The 19,448-nt window shown below is 42.0% G+C and overlaps 1 protein-coding gene across 1 annotated transcript in view; it reads left to right on the top strand.

Annotated features, from left to right (window-relative positions):
* ddb1 (damage-specific DNA binding protein 1) overlaps positions 1–9,669 on the top strand; it is a 151,693-nt gene extending 142,024 nt beyond the window's left edge. Inside the window, exons 26-27 of the mRNA XM_079554673.1 lie at positions 3,267–3,390; positions 9,431–9,669. Coding sequence (XP_079410799.1) covers positions 3,267–3,390; positions 9,431–9,514 — 208 coding nt within the window. The 3' untranslated portion in view covers positions 9,515–9,669. The remainder of the gene's footprint in view (positions 1–3,266; positions 3,391–9,430) is intronic.
* The last annotated feature ends 9,779 nt before the right edge of the window (positions 9,670–19,448 follow it).

Genomic DNA, 19,448 nt, shown 5'->3' with positions numbered 1-19,448 from the left:
GGTGTGGCTATGCTAGCTCCTCTGACCTGAAGGTGTGAGCGCCTGGACTTCCTGTCTGTTTTCTTTTCCTGGAATAATAATCATATTTTCTAAAGATTACGTTGTGGGCGGTGAGTTCCCGGTCGATGATCATTTACTGTGTTCAAATCATGAAGTTCAGATCAGAGACGCCTGTGATCATGAAGGATCGAGAGTTTGTCTTGAAGCTAAAGGCTAACATGCTATGAAAAATGTATATAAAGGCACTATTTCAAGTTGTGTAAAGCATTAACCCCTTAGCTCCCACCTGAACCGAGCACATTTTCTCGACGAAAACAATGATGGAAATGTGGCAAAAATGTCACAAAGAAATTGACAAAAAATTGACGAAAAATGACAAAAATGTGACAAAATAATGACCAAAAAAATTACAAAAATGTGATTAAAAAAATGGACAAAAAGGGGACGAAAAATTGATGAAAAAGTGGCAAAAATGTCACAAGAAATTGACAAAAAATGACAAAAATGTGATAAAAATGTGATAAAAAATTGACAAAAAATGGCAAAAATGTGACAAAAAAAATTACAAAAATGTGATAAAAAATTGACAAAGAAAAAAGAAAAAAGAAAAAAAAGTGACCAAAAAATGACAAAAAAGTGACAAAAATGATGGAAAAAATTTGTTGGATGACGTGAGGAAAAAAGATCCTCTCGGTTCAGGCGGGAGTTAAGAGGTTAAATTAGCCTTTAGCTTCAAGACAAACTCTCTGATCTTTAAAAACATAAACGTCTCCTCTATGGAAATATTTCTACCAGAAACTCACCGGTCTGAGCTAATCTTAATGGAAATGAATACGAACAGGAAGTACTAGCGCCCACAGCTTCAGCTCAGAGGAACTAGCGTAGCCACATTGTGCAACAAGCCGATTCAGACCCGAAGTGACACCTTTTTGAGTGACAGTGCAGGATTTTAGAGGCAGTTGTGGTGAACAGGTCTGAGCTCATTCTACACATTAGGACATGGCTGGAACATTTTTAAACTCTGTATAGTCCCTTTAAATTAATCACATAAACAAAGTATAAAATGTTTTCTTCAAAGACAGAACCGGATGTGGATCAGTCCAACACTCCCACTTGGCTCAGTACTGCCTCGCACTTTAGCAACAGTAAAAGGAAAGGGAAGGACATTCACTCCATACTCAGTGGTGGTAAGTTACCAACTTAGTCACAGCTGCCTGGTGCAGACTGACGGAAGCAAGGCTGTCTATCTGTGCCATCAGTCCCTCTGACCACCACCAACCACTCTCACATACACACTTTACATGTTTTTTATTTGGTGTGGGAAACTGGAGTACACGGGCACGAGCATACAAACTCAAACCAAAAACATGCACAATAGGTTAATCCTCCACCCTGGTGATTCTGACCATTAACCTGGCTCCACATCTGTCGCCCACTGCTCCTTACGGGGCGCCCCAGCGGCATCCAAGGATGGGTCAAATGCAGAGAGCTATTTTCCCTACAGGGATTAATAAAGTACTTAACCCAGAGGTTCCCAACCTTTTTTGTCTTGCGTACCGTACCCCCTGAGTCTTTCATTTCTACTCAAAGTACCCCTTATCTCGAGGGTAAAAAAAAAAATCAACTACACACAGATGTATTAATATTTAGTAATTAGTAATGTGTTGGGTTAAAACATAAGGCTAAAACATTTTAAAGCAGTACTAAGTAACTTGTTTACCTTTAATAAATCCTTCTCGTAGTCCCTCTAGGGCAGGGGTGTCCAAAGTGCGGCCCGGGGGCCAAATGCGGCCCTCAGACCAATTTATGGTGGCCCTCGGCCTCTTGCTGTATCGGTACACATCACCAGAGATGGACCTTTTTATCTGAAATGTAATAATTCTATACAATTCTAACCGAACAACTAACATTTTACTGTGAGACAGAGCTGGCATGAAGGTTTTAAGCTTAAATAGAGGCATGGGGCACAATTTAAACCTCTGCTAGTCGAAGGTTTTGCGGCACTAACTACTGATCTAAGGCCCTTCACCCCTTCAATATGCGGCCCCCCATGAAAAAAGTTTGGACACCCCTGCTCTAGGGGTAACACAAGTATTAATGGGATGATTGGAGGGTCTTTCATCCCCACCGGTGTCTCTGACCAGAAAACCACAATTGCAACTTTGCTGCTATCGGGTCGGAGTCACCAATACTCACTAATGGAATCAGAAAGATGAAGCTAACAGGCTAGCGGGCAGAGCTAACTGCGGGCTAGCGCCACTTAAACAGTATTTACAGTTAAGTTTGAGTGAAAGAAATGATCTCCATTGTGTAATTGGATGAACAATATCCCTCTGTCCCTTTGTCTTTTCTGTCAGCGTAGTGTTTACTTTCACGGACAATTAATGAGTAAAAAAACACAACTTGCTACGACACCTGCAGTGGCGCTTATGGCCTCTGGGGGCATGAGCTGCTTAGTACTGCTTTAAATGCAAACTTTTTTGACAGGAAAATATCACTCAAATGCACTTTTCTTTTAAAATCATATGGAAATGCAGTTTCATCTTTGTGATCTGACATTACTCCAAGAACCCCCAGCCAAACTCCCGTACCCCTGGTTGGGAAACACCGTCGTAAACAAGGGACAGTCAGATCAATCATCAACACACACGCATCCATATCAGCGACAGGAGCTGCAACTTCATGTTCTGCCTGCATTTATTTTACACTTAATGTGATTAATACAACATTGAAATAAACAACTTTTGACCAATCCTACATGTTAATATAAAATAGCCAGTTATAGACGTGTGTACTGATTATGAAATGACCAAAATCGACTCAAATAACTCCAAAAGTATCGCTGTTGTATCAATTCACAAAAATCCCCATGGAGAAATGATGAGTTGGGAAAGTCTGGGATGAGTTTGGACCACAACAAACAATTCACACTTAAATTAAACTTTGAGAAATGTGCTCCAGAGGCTTTAATCAATTCACAGGTTTGCTTTGCAGTGTTCGGTCACCTGTGTTTGGGCTGCACAGCGTGAAAAATAGCATTGTAGTGTATGTATTTTGACTAAATTATGTATATTGCGTTCTCTGCGTTCCCTGCTCCACAGTCGAGGAAACTCTCCACATCAGCACTTCTTCTCTCTGAGCGATAAACTTATTCCGGCTCATTTTCCCGAAGGCCTGTTTTGGACCGTTAGCCCGTTAGCGTTAGCTGTGAAGTGCGCTGCCGGGGTGTGTTGTGCCGTGTTGATTCTCCTTGACCCGCGCCGCACCTGGAGGTCCTTCCACACGGAGAGGAAGACGGAGCAGGCCACGGGCTTCATCGACGGAGACCTGATCGAGAGCTTCCTGGACCTGGGCCGGGCCAAGATGCAGGAGGTGGTCAGCACGCTACAGGTGAGCGGGGGTTACGCTAAGGTCAGCTCACACTACACGACTTTTATGACCGATTTATGCTCTAATTCTCAGTCGTGCCGAGTCTAATCGAGTCGCGTCTAGTCGAAGGCGGTCACACGGAGTCGGGTCGTGTAGTGTGGGGGGGTCGTGTAGTGTGGGGGGGTCGTGTAGTGTGGGGGGGTCAGGACTGGACTGACGTTCCAATCGTATATTGTGGGCGGCAGAAAGACGCGACTAGACTCCAGTCGTAGGAAATCAAACATGTTTGAATTTTTAAGCCCGATTTTGGACGCACAGGAGAAACGTGGGTGATTTTACCGTCCCAAATGTGAATGACAGAGTGATATAAAGACAGAAAAACACCGCCGCGCCTCCTTCTTTCACTTCTCTGTTAAACCAGCGGCACAAACAACTCATTTCATGGCCACAGCCCCACACACGAAACAGCACAACTTTATATCACCAAAAGTTCACCACAACCACCTTTTCCAGCTACATTTCAACCACGAACAGAGTTTAGCGGCTCTTACGGAGTTTGGAGACGAACTGTTTAGCTTCACCTCACCACTAACGGCGGCTAGCCTCCCCGCTTTCTCCTCCGCTGTCTCCTCCATCCTGAGGCTGACGCCCGCCTCCTTTTCTTATTAAATCCACTGAAATACGTCCCGCTTCTTCATGTCGCCAACTTTTATCTCCATGTGACAGAACTATAGCCCGGTTGAAGCTTCGTAGTAGCAGTAAGCTAGCACTGCGGTGTTGTGACATTGTTGACACCGTTGACCAATCGGGACACACACGTTATCCCGCGCTCACAAACACAGGCCTGTCTTTGTGGATTTGGGGTCAGTTTTCGGAGCCGTAGAGACGACAGACGCGCTGTGTTATAAAACATCAGCTGTTTGTCAGAATCGTGTAGTGTATCGCTCTTACGATTCTCAGTCGTTAAGTGTGAACCCCCATTCTATATAAAATCGTTTACGACTAGAAAAGTTGTGTAGTGTGTGCTGGCCTTAAGTCACACCTTCTGCTTCAGCACGATGGTTTAGAAAGAAAACTGTGGGAGCTACATTAGATATGAAGATATGAACACTTTCTAGTCTTAATCTTTTTTAATATTAAATGATCGGACAAATGCTTGGAATTTAACAGCAAATGAATTGTAAAGTAATCATCATGTAGCTTGTATGCTCTAAAGCAGGGAAGAAGTGCCTGTGAGTCGCGGGCCAAACACGGCGATGTCGAGCACGAAACACACTGCAAATTATAAAGTGACATTATTTTATTTACTTTCTATTTTTTCGATAGCCTACATTTGCATTTGATTCTATCTATGCAAATAACATGCGATATTAAAGCAAATGGTAACTATGGCAAAAGCCTAGTTTTAGTAAAACAAATCAACCATTGTCGCAATGTAGTGCAAAAAAAAAAAACACCTGTATCTACAGCACCTACAGTAACTTTACCTCATTCGTTCACTCAAAGAAAATACCACATTAGATCATTTTGAAAGTGTCAGTTCAGCATCAATTCTTTTATAAGTAAATTTTAACATATACTGTTGTTGATGTTAACAATGTTTTCTCCAAATAAACACGACCGCGTGGCCTGGTTCTGCCACCCGGTACTTGCAGTAAACATGGACTCGGACTAGATTGAGCAGCGTAGTGTTTCGTAAAACAAAACCCGGAAAGGATTAGCGGAATGGATTTCGTGAAGCTGCTCGTTTGATTGATCGGAGATTGGCGCTGCATAACAAAAGGCTATCGTCCTGTCAGGGCGGGGGTCGCCAATGACTGAGCCTGCCCCTATATGGAGGTACTGCAGCAACGCCGGCCCTCGCATCGTGGTCGTAAAGCAGCGCCGCCAGCGGGCATTGGTCTCAACCCTGACCACAGGCCGCGAAACATTCATTTGTTGCCAGCGGGGAGAATATTTTTACAGTTAGTGCGAGAAACACGTGGAGGTTTCTTTTTACCTCCTGCAGCTCAGACAAACTTGGTTCTTCTGCAGAAACGTCTGATTTGCGAACCTGACTTTTCCTCAAACGGCAGAAAAGAGGCAGGAATAAAAACCTCAGCCCCTAGAAGTTAAGTCATCGCAGTAGCTAAAACTTCAATTTTGATTGGATTAAGGTTAATTGCACAGCCCTAGTATGTGTGTTTGTGTGCAGGGAGGGAGGGGGGGAGGGAAGCATATTATTTAATGTGTGCGATAAGACACCTTAATATGCATTGCCCCATTCAGATCAATTAATAAATGAAATGAAAGTTCTGTCAGATCCAGTCCAGGAAGAAACAAGTAAAAATGTAACAGTTTTGCTCAACAAATGCAAACTGTGCCAGAGTCTTTTATCTCCCGAACGCTGTGAAGTCGTTGGTCATGTTTTGCGACTCTGCAGTTTAATTGTGAATCCTGATTTGTGGTCGAGCGCGTTCCCGTCGTTTCTAAACCTCCTCCGGCTGGTTCATGTTTCCCTCTGTGAGTAAGAAATGGAAATGCGTGTGGCCTCGCCGATGCCTGATTGATTCGGAGCAACAACAAATGAGTTTCCTCCGTGCGTCTGTTTTCGTGCTTTTACATTGTTTATTGAAAAGCCAAACTGAGGGTGTTGTGCTTTGCCAGGTTTCTCGGGCGCACATTAACGTCTGAAACATGAGACCCCGCGGAGTCCGGATGTTACGCCAGCGGAGGATCAGTCACTGCCGAGATGATCGCAGTCTTTACGCTTTTCTATTGTTCTATTTTTTATTTTTTTTTCACGTTTTTTTGTTGTGTTTACGTCAGTTTTTCCAGCGCATTTTTGACGCTCTTTTGCCTTTTCAAGAAGCCGGAGAAAACGTGGTTCAGGTGGGGGTTAAGAGGTTAATTGTGCTTGGACTGTTGTTTGTTTTACTTCATTACTTTCCACTACGGCAAAACACAAGTGCTGACCAGCGTCATGGCGACACCTGTATCTACAGTGACTTTACTTAAAGGAATAGGCCACCGTTTTTCCATACTGAGATATGTTCTTACCTTAGCTTTGACGAGTTCTTTAGGACCTGTCTGATCTTCCCCCGTGCCTTCACAGCGCAGATGGCTTAGCATTTAGCCAAAACTGGTCAAGATGAGGAGTAGTTTGGCACAGTAAAGTGAAGATTACTGCGCGGATTTCGAACTACTCCTGGTATTATTACGCCTTACAATATAGTCCCCCCTTTTATCCGCTTAGAAAATCCACATTGTTTAATTTTGTGTAATTATACTTTGTAGTGTAACACTTCACGTAACCATATTTAAATAGGGAAAACGTGGAAGAGCTTGGTAGCTTCTATCTTGACCTGTTTTGGAGCTATAGAGGAGAGAGGGAGAGGCTAAATGCTAACGCCGTCTGCGCTGTGTTTACGTGACTGAAGGCACGGGGGAAGATCAGACAGGTCCTAAAGAACTCGTCAAAGCTAAGGCAAGAACATATCTCAGTATGGAAAAACGGTGGCCTATTCCTTTAATTAGTTTGTTTACTCAAAAAAAAGGGAACCATGACTCACTAAAGCAGATTTTCATCTTCGCAAAAACACCGGGGCCGAACCTCACCATTGTAGTCGAACGTAGAACTTTTCTCTGCAAATACCAATGTTTAACATCAGTGGTTCTTAAGTGTTTGAACAAGACAATTATGATCAAAACAACCCAATAACAAACATTTTAGCAAACTCTGTGAGTGTTCCCATGCAGTTTCAGATGGAAAATATTGAATAAAGTTCCCTTTAGACTCGCGATTTATTGAAAATGGTTCCGTGACCCACTTTTGGGTCTAGAATCCCTGTTTTACATTATATAAAATGACCAAGTGGGACGTTCTGCCAGGACATTTTTAAAATACTGACACTTTTTCTCACATTTTAGGTACTTTAACAGGTATTTGATCTCTTATTTGCATAATAACATTTCTGAAAATCATCTTGGGGCCAGAGGTTCTGTGCTGGAGGGCCAGATTTGGCCCCCGGGCCTGACGTTGCCCCTGCACTAAAGCACGGCACATTGCTGGAGACATGATGTAATTGCAGCTCTAAGGTCTAAAGCCAGTTCACGGGGGCCCCTTGCTATGCCCCCCAAGCTGTGCCTCTGGCTACGACGCTCTGTGACTGATTAACACTGAGCAACAAAAGTGTTTCCTTAACTCTGTGAGAGAAGTGAAACAGCGCCTAATTTGACACTGGTGGCCAAAGACTGTACTGCACCCATACTGTAAGGGCGTACCATTGAGAATGAATGGGAAAAGGTGAGAGAGTTAGTATTAGCACTGCGCGGCTGCAGAAGCAGGTCACCCTCTGGCAGGACAACGGAATTGTTCCATCGGGCCCACTTTCAGCACCCTGGACGATCACTTTAAGCTTTAACTTAATTTGTCATAAGCCCCGCCCACTCTGGAGCCTGAATCTCCCAGACACTGTAGTGTCTCATGTAAACGGGATATGAGTGTCCAGGTTTCTGTGACTCGTTTACATCATATCCAGAAGATGACTAATAATAGACACTAAAGTGCATGTGTGTATATTTGTAAGATAGAAAACTTCTTCATGTACAGTTGTGCTCCAAAGTTTGCATACCCTGTCAGAAGTTTTGACCGTGATTCGATGATATTGAGGTCAGGAGACTGAGAAGGTTTTGTTGTTGTCAACAACAACAAAAAAAGTGCACCTACTGTGAAATAAAGTGAAGGTCCCGTAAGTGGCCTCCTCAGTCTCCTGACCTCAATATTATCGAATCACTGTGGGCAGAGCTCAAATGTGCAGTTCATGCAAGACAGCCCTGGAATTTACAGGAACAGAAGGCTTTGTGCCAAGAAAAATGGGCCGCTTTACCCTCAGGAAAAACAAAGAACCTCATCCACAAAAGACTCCAAGCTGTCGTCGATGTGAAAGGGGACAGTGCACGGTATTATAAACTGAGTAAAGGTCAGCTCACACTACACCACTTTTATGCCTGATTTTGTTCTAATTCTCAGTCGTGCCGAGTCTTCTTGAGTCGCTTCTGGTCGAAGGCGGTCACACAGAGTCGGGTCGTGTAGTGTGGGGGGGTGGTGTAGTGTGGGGGGGTCACGACTGGACTGACGTTGGAATCGTGTAGTGTGGGCGGCAGAAAGACGCAACTAGACTCCAGTCGTAGGAAATCAAACATGTTTGATTTTGGACACACGGGAGAAACGTGGGTGATTTTACCGACACAAACATGAATGACAGAGTGATATAAAGACAGGAAAACACCGCCGCGCCTCCTTTTTTTCACTTCTCTGTTAAACCAGCGGCACAAACAACTCATTTCATGGCCACAGCCCCACACACGAAACAGCACAACTTTATATCACCAAAAGTTCACGACAACCACCTTTTCCAGCTACATTTCAACCACGAACAGAGTTTAGAGGCTCTTACTGAGTTTGGAGACGAACTGTTCAGCTTCACCTCGCTGCTAACGGCGGCTAGCCTCCCCGCTTTCTCCTCCATCTCCTCCATCGTGAGGTTGACGCCCGTCTCTTTTTCTTATTAAATCCACTGAAATACGTCCCGTTGAATAGCCAAGTTGAAGCTTCGTAGTAGCAGTAAGCTAGCGCTGCGGTGTTGTGACATTGTTGACACCGTTGACCAATCGGGACACACACGTTATCCCACGCTCACAAACACAGGCCTGTCTTTGCTGATTTGGGGTCAGTTTTGGAAGCCGTAGAGACGACAGACGCGCTGTGTTATAAAACATCAGCTGTTTGTCAGAATCGTTTGTCGCTCTGACGATTCTCAGTCATTAAGTGTGAACCCCCAGATGTTCTATAACCGCACTGAATCCAGGCGTGTAGTGTGTGCTGACCTTATGTAAACTTTGAGCACAACTGCACCTCTTCCGATGGAACAAAACCATTGGGACGATAAAATGTTTACCGACGTTCTGAAAAAAGGATAGTGGAATCTTAAAGGAAAACATTACTGTCTGTGCCGCCACGACGTCGCCTTCCAACATAAGACGACGCCCACTTAACCCTCTCGCTCTCTCGCTCCCCCAGATCGACGACGGCAGCGGGATGAAGCGCGAGGCCACGGTGGACGAGGTCATTAAGATCGTGGAGGAGCTGACCAGGATCCATTAGCCCTGCCCCCCCCTCGCCCTCTCAGACCGACCACCCAGACCCTCCCACACCTCCCACACCTGAGTGACTCTATGGGGATGCGTGGGCAACACCGGATGAATTGTACATAATTCTGAAAACAAAACAAAAAAGCGTGTGTGCATGACCGTCGTTCGTGTGACGTGGAACATTCTGAAGAGCTTGTGATTGAGCAGGAGGGGAGGTGAGATAGTCTATCCCAGTGTTAAGAGAAATTTCAATCAAAAATGGTCAAAACATCCACATTCGGGCACCGTAACTCGGAAAACTTACCTTCCGTCGTCAACTGTAAAGCTCCAGGCTCTTCAGAATGTTCCGAGCTTCGACCCACCAAGGCCCAGTGGTTTCCAAACTGTGGGTAGCGGTCCGTTCTGAGGTCCTGGAAGCCTCCGGAGTGGACGACAGAAGACCAAACGTGAGGTCTCAGCGTGCGTGTGGAATAATGTGTGAAAAACGCCATTAGATTCGTTCTCCAGTGCGAGCCCCATTCGTGACGGTGAAACCAGTTTCTACAGGGAGATCCCAGTCCGGGGGAACGGCGAGCTGTTTGAAAATGAGGAAGAGAAAACAGATTTATAGCTATTTTGTCTTTGTGATGTTTCTTTGTTTATTCTAATAAACTGCTTTAGTACTGTTGCACGGCCAAGCTCCTTTCTTCCAACGTTTAACCCGTTCAATGAAAAACTTTTCCATTGAGGAATTGTAATTAAAAAAAAGCTCCTACAGACTTTTTCCAGTCTTGAGACGATATTTTTGAAGGTTTGCCCATAAGGATTTTTGTTTACTTTATTAGGTAAACAAGTTACTTAGTACTGCTTTAAATGTGGGAGGAATAAGATATTGAAAAATCCTTCTGGGCAAACCTTCAAAAATATCTCTGGGGGTAATACAACTGTTAATGGGATGATTGGAGGGTCTTTTATCGCCTCCTGGTGTCTCTGGACAGAAAACCACAATTCCAACTTTCCTGCCTCTGGGTCAGAGGCCCCAATACACACGAATAAATGGTAAATGGTCTCAATTTATATAGCGCTTTTCCACCTACATTAGGCACTCAAAGCGCTTTACAGCAAGGATCCACTCACCCATTCATACTCTCATTCATACACCAATGTACGCAGACACTGGGGGCAATGTGGTTGAAGTGTCTTGCCCAAGGACACAACGACAATGTGCACTTTCAGGAGGTGGGATTCGAACCCCTGACCTTCCGATCATGAGACGACCCGCTCTACCATCTGTGCCACTGTCGCCCCCCTGCTTTTTTTTAATTAAAGAGCGATTTAGGAAGGCTCCTCGACCTCCAGTATTTTAACTAACTGAGGTGTGTTTTGGGGTTAAAATCTTTCAACAAGTTCCTGGTTGGAGATGCATTGGCTCAGTGAGTAGACGAGTGTGGGCTGTAACAAATCACACAAGCTCTGACCAAGGCCTGAAAAGATACAAAATGACAGTGGACAGTAGCTGTAGTGTGTTAACGGAAAGTTATTTTACACCCAAGAGTTTGAAAAATCAATTCCTGGTCCTGGTTTTTAACCAGTTTAACCCGTCTGCCATCTCTGATAATGACTGAAGTGTGAATAAGTTACAGCTTTGCTTCTGCATTTGCGCTGAAGCTGCTCATGAGTTCAGGCTTTTTTTAGACTCACTGTGGATCATTTATTGACGTTTGGAGAGAAAAAGTACCGAAAATTAGCACCGAAAAAAAAAAAAGGTTTTCGATACCGCCCCCTACCGGAGCTTTTCGGTCGGTACCAAGTAGGAACCGTTTAACGGTACCCAGCCCTAGACCTGTAATCTTGTGGTGTCCTCTGTGGTTTCAGGTTTCTTTTAGCCAGTTGGAAGTGACAGCATCCAGTTTTGCTGTGGTAACTTGGTTCAGTTCTGGCTCATTGTGATCTCTGATGATCCTGCCAACAAACAGACAAAATATGTACTGACTTTTTTTTTTAAGGTAACTGACCCTCACAGTACAAGGAAACCAGGAGAAGTTTGTAAGTTTTATTACAACATTATATATATATATATATATTGCAAACTCAAGCGTTTGTGGAGAACAGTTCATCAATTGTATGAACTTTCTGGCTATTTTTCTAGCATTTTTGTGAAAGTGACCCTGAAAAGTGACCCTGCAAGTTGTGAAATGTGCCTATAAACATGTCCCTGTTAAGAATGTGGATATTACAAATATATTAGGAAAGAATGAGTTTGGAGCACAGCTAGCATTTTAATTTAGTGGCTTCCTCTTTCATTGTTTGCAATCAAAAAATCAGGTATAGGGCCTTTAATGCATGTTTTTAGTCACAGGTTATGGGGGAGAGCAGGCAGGGTGGGGTGTGTTTAGTTTGCAAAGGAGGGCCTTTCTTGCGGTCGGCACAGCATAGCCCATTTCCTCCCTGCATTACACCAACAAAGAGTGTCTGAAAGGGAAAACCCGGGTGCACAGAGCAGTTAAAGCTGAAGTCCCGTCTCTTACAGCTGTTCACTAAAGGAGCATGACCATTGGACGACTGTAGCAACAAAAACATTACTTGTTAAAACGTCATTTTCCCAGTGTCTGCTGTCCATGGTGCTCGTTTCTGAATCATCCAGGAGGCCGGAATGTTATAGGATTGTTTGAACGCCTCGGATTTATCACCGCAGACGGCAGTAGCATCACAAGCAGGACTTCTGTAAGAGGAAAACTGTGTTCTTAACTTCTTTCTGTAAACCTATTCCAACTCATTTATTTAAAGAGGCCGCTTCCAGATCCGAGTGAGATGTGAAATATGCTGCCAGGTTGTGTTGTGCTGTATTGATTCTCCTTGGCGTTGCACTTAGAGGTCCTTCCACACAGAGAAGTAGACTTCATCGACGGAGACCTGATGGAGAGCTTCCTGGAAGATGCAGGAGGTGGTCAGCACGCTACAGGTGAGCAGTGAACCCGCCGGAAACTCAGGCACATGCAGCAGTAAGAGTTTATAGCCCTGTGACTTAAGCACCTGCACACAGAAGCACACACTGGTTTTCACACACTGGTGTTTTTGCTAACAGCATGGAAGTTGGCACTCGATTTTGTTCAGATTAAGTTTATGTAAAGACTCTTGGTCTGAATGAATCGATGCTAATGCTTATTTTTGTGTCATGAACGCCATTTGAAGGCTCACAGAACAGTCCCACAGGCCGGAGATGAACCCACAGCAAAGGTTCAGAGTTTTAGTTTAGTTTAGTTTATTTCACAATTTCGCACATACAATCAGGAAATTCACTTTTTAACCCATCAAGCAATTTGAAGCTTGCTCGCACACAAGGAGAGTGAACAGAGAGTTATAGGGTTAACCAAGCACCTGAGCTGCTGTTCTCGTGTCCAGACCCGAAACTTTATGAAAAACTCAGTGAATTCGGCGCTCTTTTAAGATCCTCATCCTCATTTATTCAGCAAAGGAGAAAGGAAGCAAACCTTTACTTGTCAAACGAATTATTCTGATATCATTTGGCTAAGTTAGAGTCCAGACTGCGAGGTGTAGGCGCATTGACCGGTTGAACACACGGTCCAGTTTCTCCAAACTCACGTTTCACTCAAGCATCATCACCCGCTTTACAAACACCTCCATAAACCATAAAGCTGTCCTTAACTTAAAGTTACTGGTGGAGCCCTTTGCCATGATGAAGATGAGGAAAAATGAGGTGCAGGTCAGATTTAATTGTTTGCCCTCGGGCCGACTATTGAATAGGTCCAGTAAGACTTTCTTTACAAAACTGCTGCAGTTTCAGGGGGTGTACTCACTTATTCCTCCCTCTCCTGGGGATGTTGACATTCTATGGCCAATAAAAATGTGATAAAATGTAAATGTTTGGGTGGGATTAGTTCAAGCAGACACTGTTTACTCATTCTTATGATTTTAATAAAGATAAAACCACATTTTATGACCAATTTAGGAAGAAATGTGAGAAATTCCAAACGGTCTACTCATTTTTCCGTTTCATAGCGTTCACCTAAATCACAGTTATTTCAAAGGGACATCCACGTTCAAATTGAGGCGAGTAGTAAGTACAATAACACTTTTGGAAAGAATAGATTCCATTTTAAAATCAATCCTGACATCTTTAAATCAAATGTTTTTGGATTGTCCCATTCTTATTGTTGATTGTTTCTCTGTTCAAGTGTCAGCTAAAGGAAATGAATCTTTGCTCTATACTCTCCCGCCGCGGCTCTTTGTGCTGTTATGCTAATGAGGTTAGCATGTATGCATATCAATGCGTGGCGGGCTGCAGGTGCTAGCCCCGACTTTGCATTTAAATTGCTGTTTGGAGTTATTATTTAAGCTTTGTACGTGAAGAAAGCACCTCGGCCGACCTGGGGCCGCTCTTTTATGCGTATAGATCTGAAGTGAAGACGTCGCCCCCTGAACCTGCAGCAGAGTGGTTAGCACGCAGTCGCTCTCCTTCAGGCGGAGCGTGAAAACTGCTGATTCCAGAGCATTGTTTTCTCCAGCGCCTCATTAGAAGGTGGAGATTCTTTCATCTGCGGACTGCGCTGGGGGGGGGGGGGGGGTAGGTCTGCACTACTGTTACTGCTACTATTATCACTACTGTTACTGCTACTATCATCACTACTGTTACTGTTACTGTTACTATTATCACTACTGTTACTGTTACTATCTGTTACTGCGACTATCTGATACTGCTACTGTTACTATCATCACTACTGTTACTGTTACTGTTACTGTTACTATTATCACTACTGTTACTGTTACTATTATCACTACTGTTACTGTTACTATCTGTTACTGCTACTGTTACTATCATCACTACTGTTACTGTTACTGTTACTGTTATCACTACTGTTACTGTTACTATCTTTTACTGCTACTATCTGTTACTGCTACTATCATCACTACTGCTACTATTATCACTACTGTTACTGTTACTATCTGTTACTGCTACTGTTACTATCATCACTACTGTTACTGTTACTGTTATCACTACTGTTACTGTTACTATCATCACTTCTGTTACTGCTACTATCTGTTACTGCTACTGTTACTATCATCACTACTGTTACTGCTACTATTATCACTACTGTTACTGCTACTATCATCACTACTGTTACTGTTACTATTATCACTACTGTTACTGTTACTATCTGTTACTGCTACTATCATCACTACTGCTACTATCATCACTTCTGTTACTGCTACTATCATCACTACTGTTACTGTTACTATTATCACTACTGTTACTGTTACTATCTGTTACTGCTACTATCTGTTACTGCTACTGTTACTATCATCACTACTGTTACTGTTACTGTTACTGTTATCACTACTGTTACTGTTACTATCTTTTACTGCTACTATCTGTTACTGCTACTATCATCACTACTGCTACTATTATCACTACTGTTACTGTTACTATCATCACTTCTGTTACTGCTACTATCTGTTACTGCTACTGTTACTATCATCACTACTGTTACTGTTACTGTTATCACTACTGTTACTGCTACTATCATCACTACTGCTACTATTATCACTACTGTTACTGCTACTATCATCACTACTGTTACTGTTACTATTATCACTACTGTTACTGTTACTATCTGTTACTGCTACTATCATCACTACTGCTACTATCATCACGTCTGTTACTGCTACTATCATCACTTCTGTTACTGCTACTATCATCACTATCTGTTACTGCTACTATCATCACTATCTGTTGTTGTTGCTACTATCATCACTTCTGTTACTGCTTCTATTATCACTACTGTTACTGCTACTATCATCACTTCTGTTACTGCTACTATCATCACTACTGTTACTGCTACTATCATCACTACTGTTACTGCTACTATCATCACTATTGTTACTGCTACTATCATCACTACTGTTACTATCATCACTTCTGTTACTGCTTCTATTATCACTACTGTTACTGCTACTATCATCACTTCTGTTACTGCTACTATCATCACTACTGTTACTGCTACTATCATCACTACTGTTACTGTCATCACTACTGTTACTGTTACTATCATCACTACTGTTACTGTTATTATCATCACTACTGTTACTGTTACTATCATCACTACTGTTACTGCTACTATCATCACTATTGTTACTGCTACTATCATCACTACTGTTACTGTTACTATCATCACTACTGTTACTGCTACTATTATCACTACTGTTACTGTTATTATCATCACTATCTGTTACTGTTACTATCATCACTACTGTTACTGCTACTATCATCACTACTGTTACTGCTACTATCATCACTACTGTTACTGTTACTATCATCACTACTGTTACTGCAACTATCATCATTACTGTTACTGCTACTATTATCACTACTGTTACTGTTATTATCATCACTATCTGTTACTGTTACTATCATCACTACTGTTACTGCTACTATCATCACTACTGTTACTGCTACTATCATCACTACTGTTACTGTTACTATCATCACTACTGTCACTGTTACTATCATCACTACTGTTACTGCTACTATCATCACTACTGTTACTGCTACTATCATCACTACTGTTACTGTTACTATCATCACTACTGTTACTGCTACTATTATCACTACTGTTACTGTCATCACTACTGTTACTGTTACTATCATCACTACTGTTACTGTTATTATCATCACTACTGTTACTGTTATTATCATCACTACTGTTGCTGCTACTATCATCACTACTGTTACTGTTACTATCATCACTACTGTTACTGTTACTATCATCACTACTGTTACTGTTACTATTATCACTACTGTTACTATCATCACTACTGTTACTGCTACTATCATCACTACTGTTACTGATACTATCATCACTACTGTTGCTGCTACTATCATCACTACTGTTACTGTTACTATCATCACTACTGTTACTGTTACTATCATCACCATCACTACTGCTACTGTTACTATCATCACTACTGTTACTATCATCACTACTGTTACTGTTACTATCATCACTACTGTTACTGCTACTATCATCACTACTGTTACTGCTACTATCATCACTACTGTTGCTGCTACTATCATCACTACTGTTACTGTTACTATCATCACTACTGTTACTGTTACTATCATCACTACTGCTACTGTTACTATCATCACTACTGTTACTATCATCACTACTGTTACTGTTACTATCATCACTACTGTTACTGTTACTATTATCACTACTGTTACTATCATCACTACTGTTACTGCTACTATCATCACTACTGTTACTGCTACTATCATCACTACTGTTGCTGCTACTATCATCACTACTGTTACTGTTACTATCATCACTACTGTTACTGTTACTATCATCACTACTGCTACTGTTACTATCATCACTACTGTTACTATCATCACTACTGTTACTGTTACTATCATCACTACTGTTACTGCTACTATCATCACTACTGTTACTGCTACTATCATCACTACTGTTGCTGCTACTATCATCACTACTGTTACTGTTACTATCATCACTACTGTTACTGTTACTATCATCACTACTGCTACTGTTACTATCATCACTATTGTTACTATCATCACTACTGTTACTGTTACTATCATCACTACTGTTACTGCTACTATCATCACTACTGTTGCTGCTACTATCATCACTACTGTTACTGCTACTATCATCACTACTGTTACTGTCATCACTACTGTTACTGTTACTATCATCACTACTGTTACTGTCATCACTACTGTTACTGTTACTATCATCACTACTGTTACTGCTACTATCATCACTACTCTTACTTCTACTATCATCACTACTGTTACTATCATCACTACTGTTACTGCTACTATCATCACTACTGTTACTGCTACTATCATCACTACTGTTACTATCATCACTACTGTTACTGCTACTATTATCACTACTGTTACTGCTACTATCATCACTACTGTTACTATCATCACTACTGTTACTGCTACTATCATCACTACTGTTACTGCTACTATCATCACTACTGTTACTATCATCACTACTGTTACTGCTACTATCATCACTACTGTTACTGCTACTATTATCACTACTGTTACTGCTACTATCATCACTACTGTTACTATCATCACTACTGTTACTGCTACTATCATCACTACTGTTACTATCATCACTACTGTTACTGTTACTATCATCACTACTGTTACTGTTACTATCATCACTACTGTTACTGCTACTATTATCACTACTGTTACTGCTACTATCATCACTACTGTTACTATCATCACTACTCTTACTGCTACTATCATCACTACTGTTACTATCATCACTACTGTTACTGCTACTATCGTCACTACTGTTACTGCTACTATTATCACTACTGTTACTATCATCACTACTGTTACTATCATCACTACTGTTACTGTTACTATCATCACTACTGTTACTGCTACTATCATCACTACTCTTACTGCTACTATCATCACTACTGTTACTATCATCACTACTGTTACTGCTACTATCATCACTACTGTTACTGCTACTATTATCACTACTGTTACTGTTACTATCATCACTACTGTTGCTGCTACTATCATCACTACTGTTACTGTTACTATCATCACTACTGTTACTGCTACTATCATCACTACTGTTACTATCATCACTACTGTTACTGCTACTATCATCACTACTGTTACTGCTACTATCATCACTACTGTTACTGCTACTATCATCACTACTGTTACTGCTACTATCATCACTACTGTTACTGCTACTATCATCACTACTGTTACTGCTACTATTATCACTACTATTACTATCATCACTACTGTTACTATCATCACTACTGTTACTGCTACTATCATCACTACTGTTACTGCTACTATCATCACTACTGTTACTGCTACTATCATCAGTACTGTTACTGCTACTATCATCACTACTGTTACTGCTACTATCATCAGTACTGTTACTAAAACATGCACATTAGACTAATCCTCGAGCTACATACAGCTCTGGGCACTGCAGAGGGTCAGCAGGAACAAGACGCTGATTTTACAAAGGCTCCCCTTCAGTGAAACGTGGCTTCACTCGTGTCTTTGTCGGTTGAGAAATGTGGTTTGTGCAGATCGAACGCCTCTCTTTGGTGCTTTTGTGTGCGGTTCATCGAAGCGGTGAAGGTTAGGCTGTAATAAACGAAACTCTCGAGTGTACTTATTCTAAACAAGCAACGCTGTACAAGGACGCACTCAGTACAGCGCTGTTTACAATTAAACCTCGTCCAAGACACTATTCATCGGCTGGAGGGAAACTGAAGGAGATGCTCAGACACAAATGCTTATGGGATATTAATGCTCTGGATTTGGAGAGTCTCCCTGATTGTGGAGGCAGCAAGAAAGCCCTGGAGTAAGTTTTCATCCGTCTGCTCTGGTTCCCTATGCCACTAAAAACATATGTGAAATTACCGACATGGCAGATTCGCATTGAAACTCAGACGACGCCAGTGTTTTTTTACTTTTTACCTGAGTTGCCTAGGTACTTCTAATCCCGTGCTTATAGGGGTTTAGATATAACTGTTGGTTTTACTGAATCCAATACACAAGCTACTCCTTCACGGTTTCCTAAAGTCTGTGTTGTTAAATGAGGAGTGCTGTTTGTCCTAATGTGGTGAAGTTCAGCGAAGGCCGGCTGTTGAATAAAACATGGGAAAGAGGGACTCTGCAGCAGGTTATAGTGTTTTACATATGCCTTAAAGGGATTTACCAAACATCCTATAGACTCTGCTGTTTCCTGACAACAGCAATGCAGAGTAATGGGCTCCATTAGAGCGCCTACATTACAATATATCCAGGCTTTGTAACTCTTTTAGACTTCACTTTAGTAGTTCTGCTGTGCAAGGTAATATTATGTACGTGTTTGGAACCTTCGGGCTTTACAAAATATCAGCAGAGTGCAAGACAATTA

This window comes from Gobius niger (assembly GCF_951799975.1).
Source record: "Gobius niger genome assembly, chromosome: 4".
Taxonomy (NCBI): Eukaryota; Metazoa; Chordata; class Actinopteri; order Gobiiformes; family Gobiidae; genus Gobius; species Gobius niger.
The sequence above is the reverse complement of the archived record's forward strand: the minus strand, read 5'-3'. Positions and strand labels throughout refer to the sequence as shown.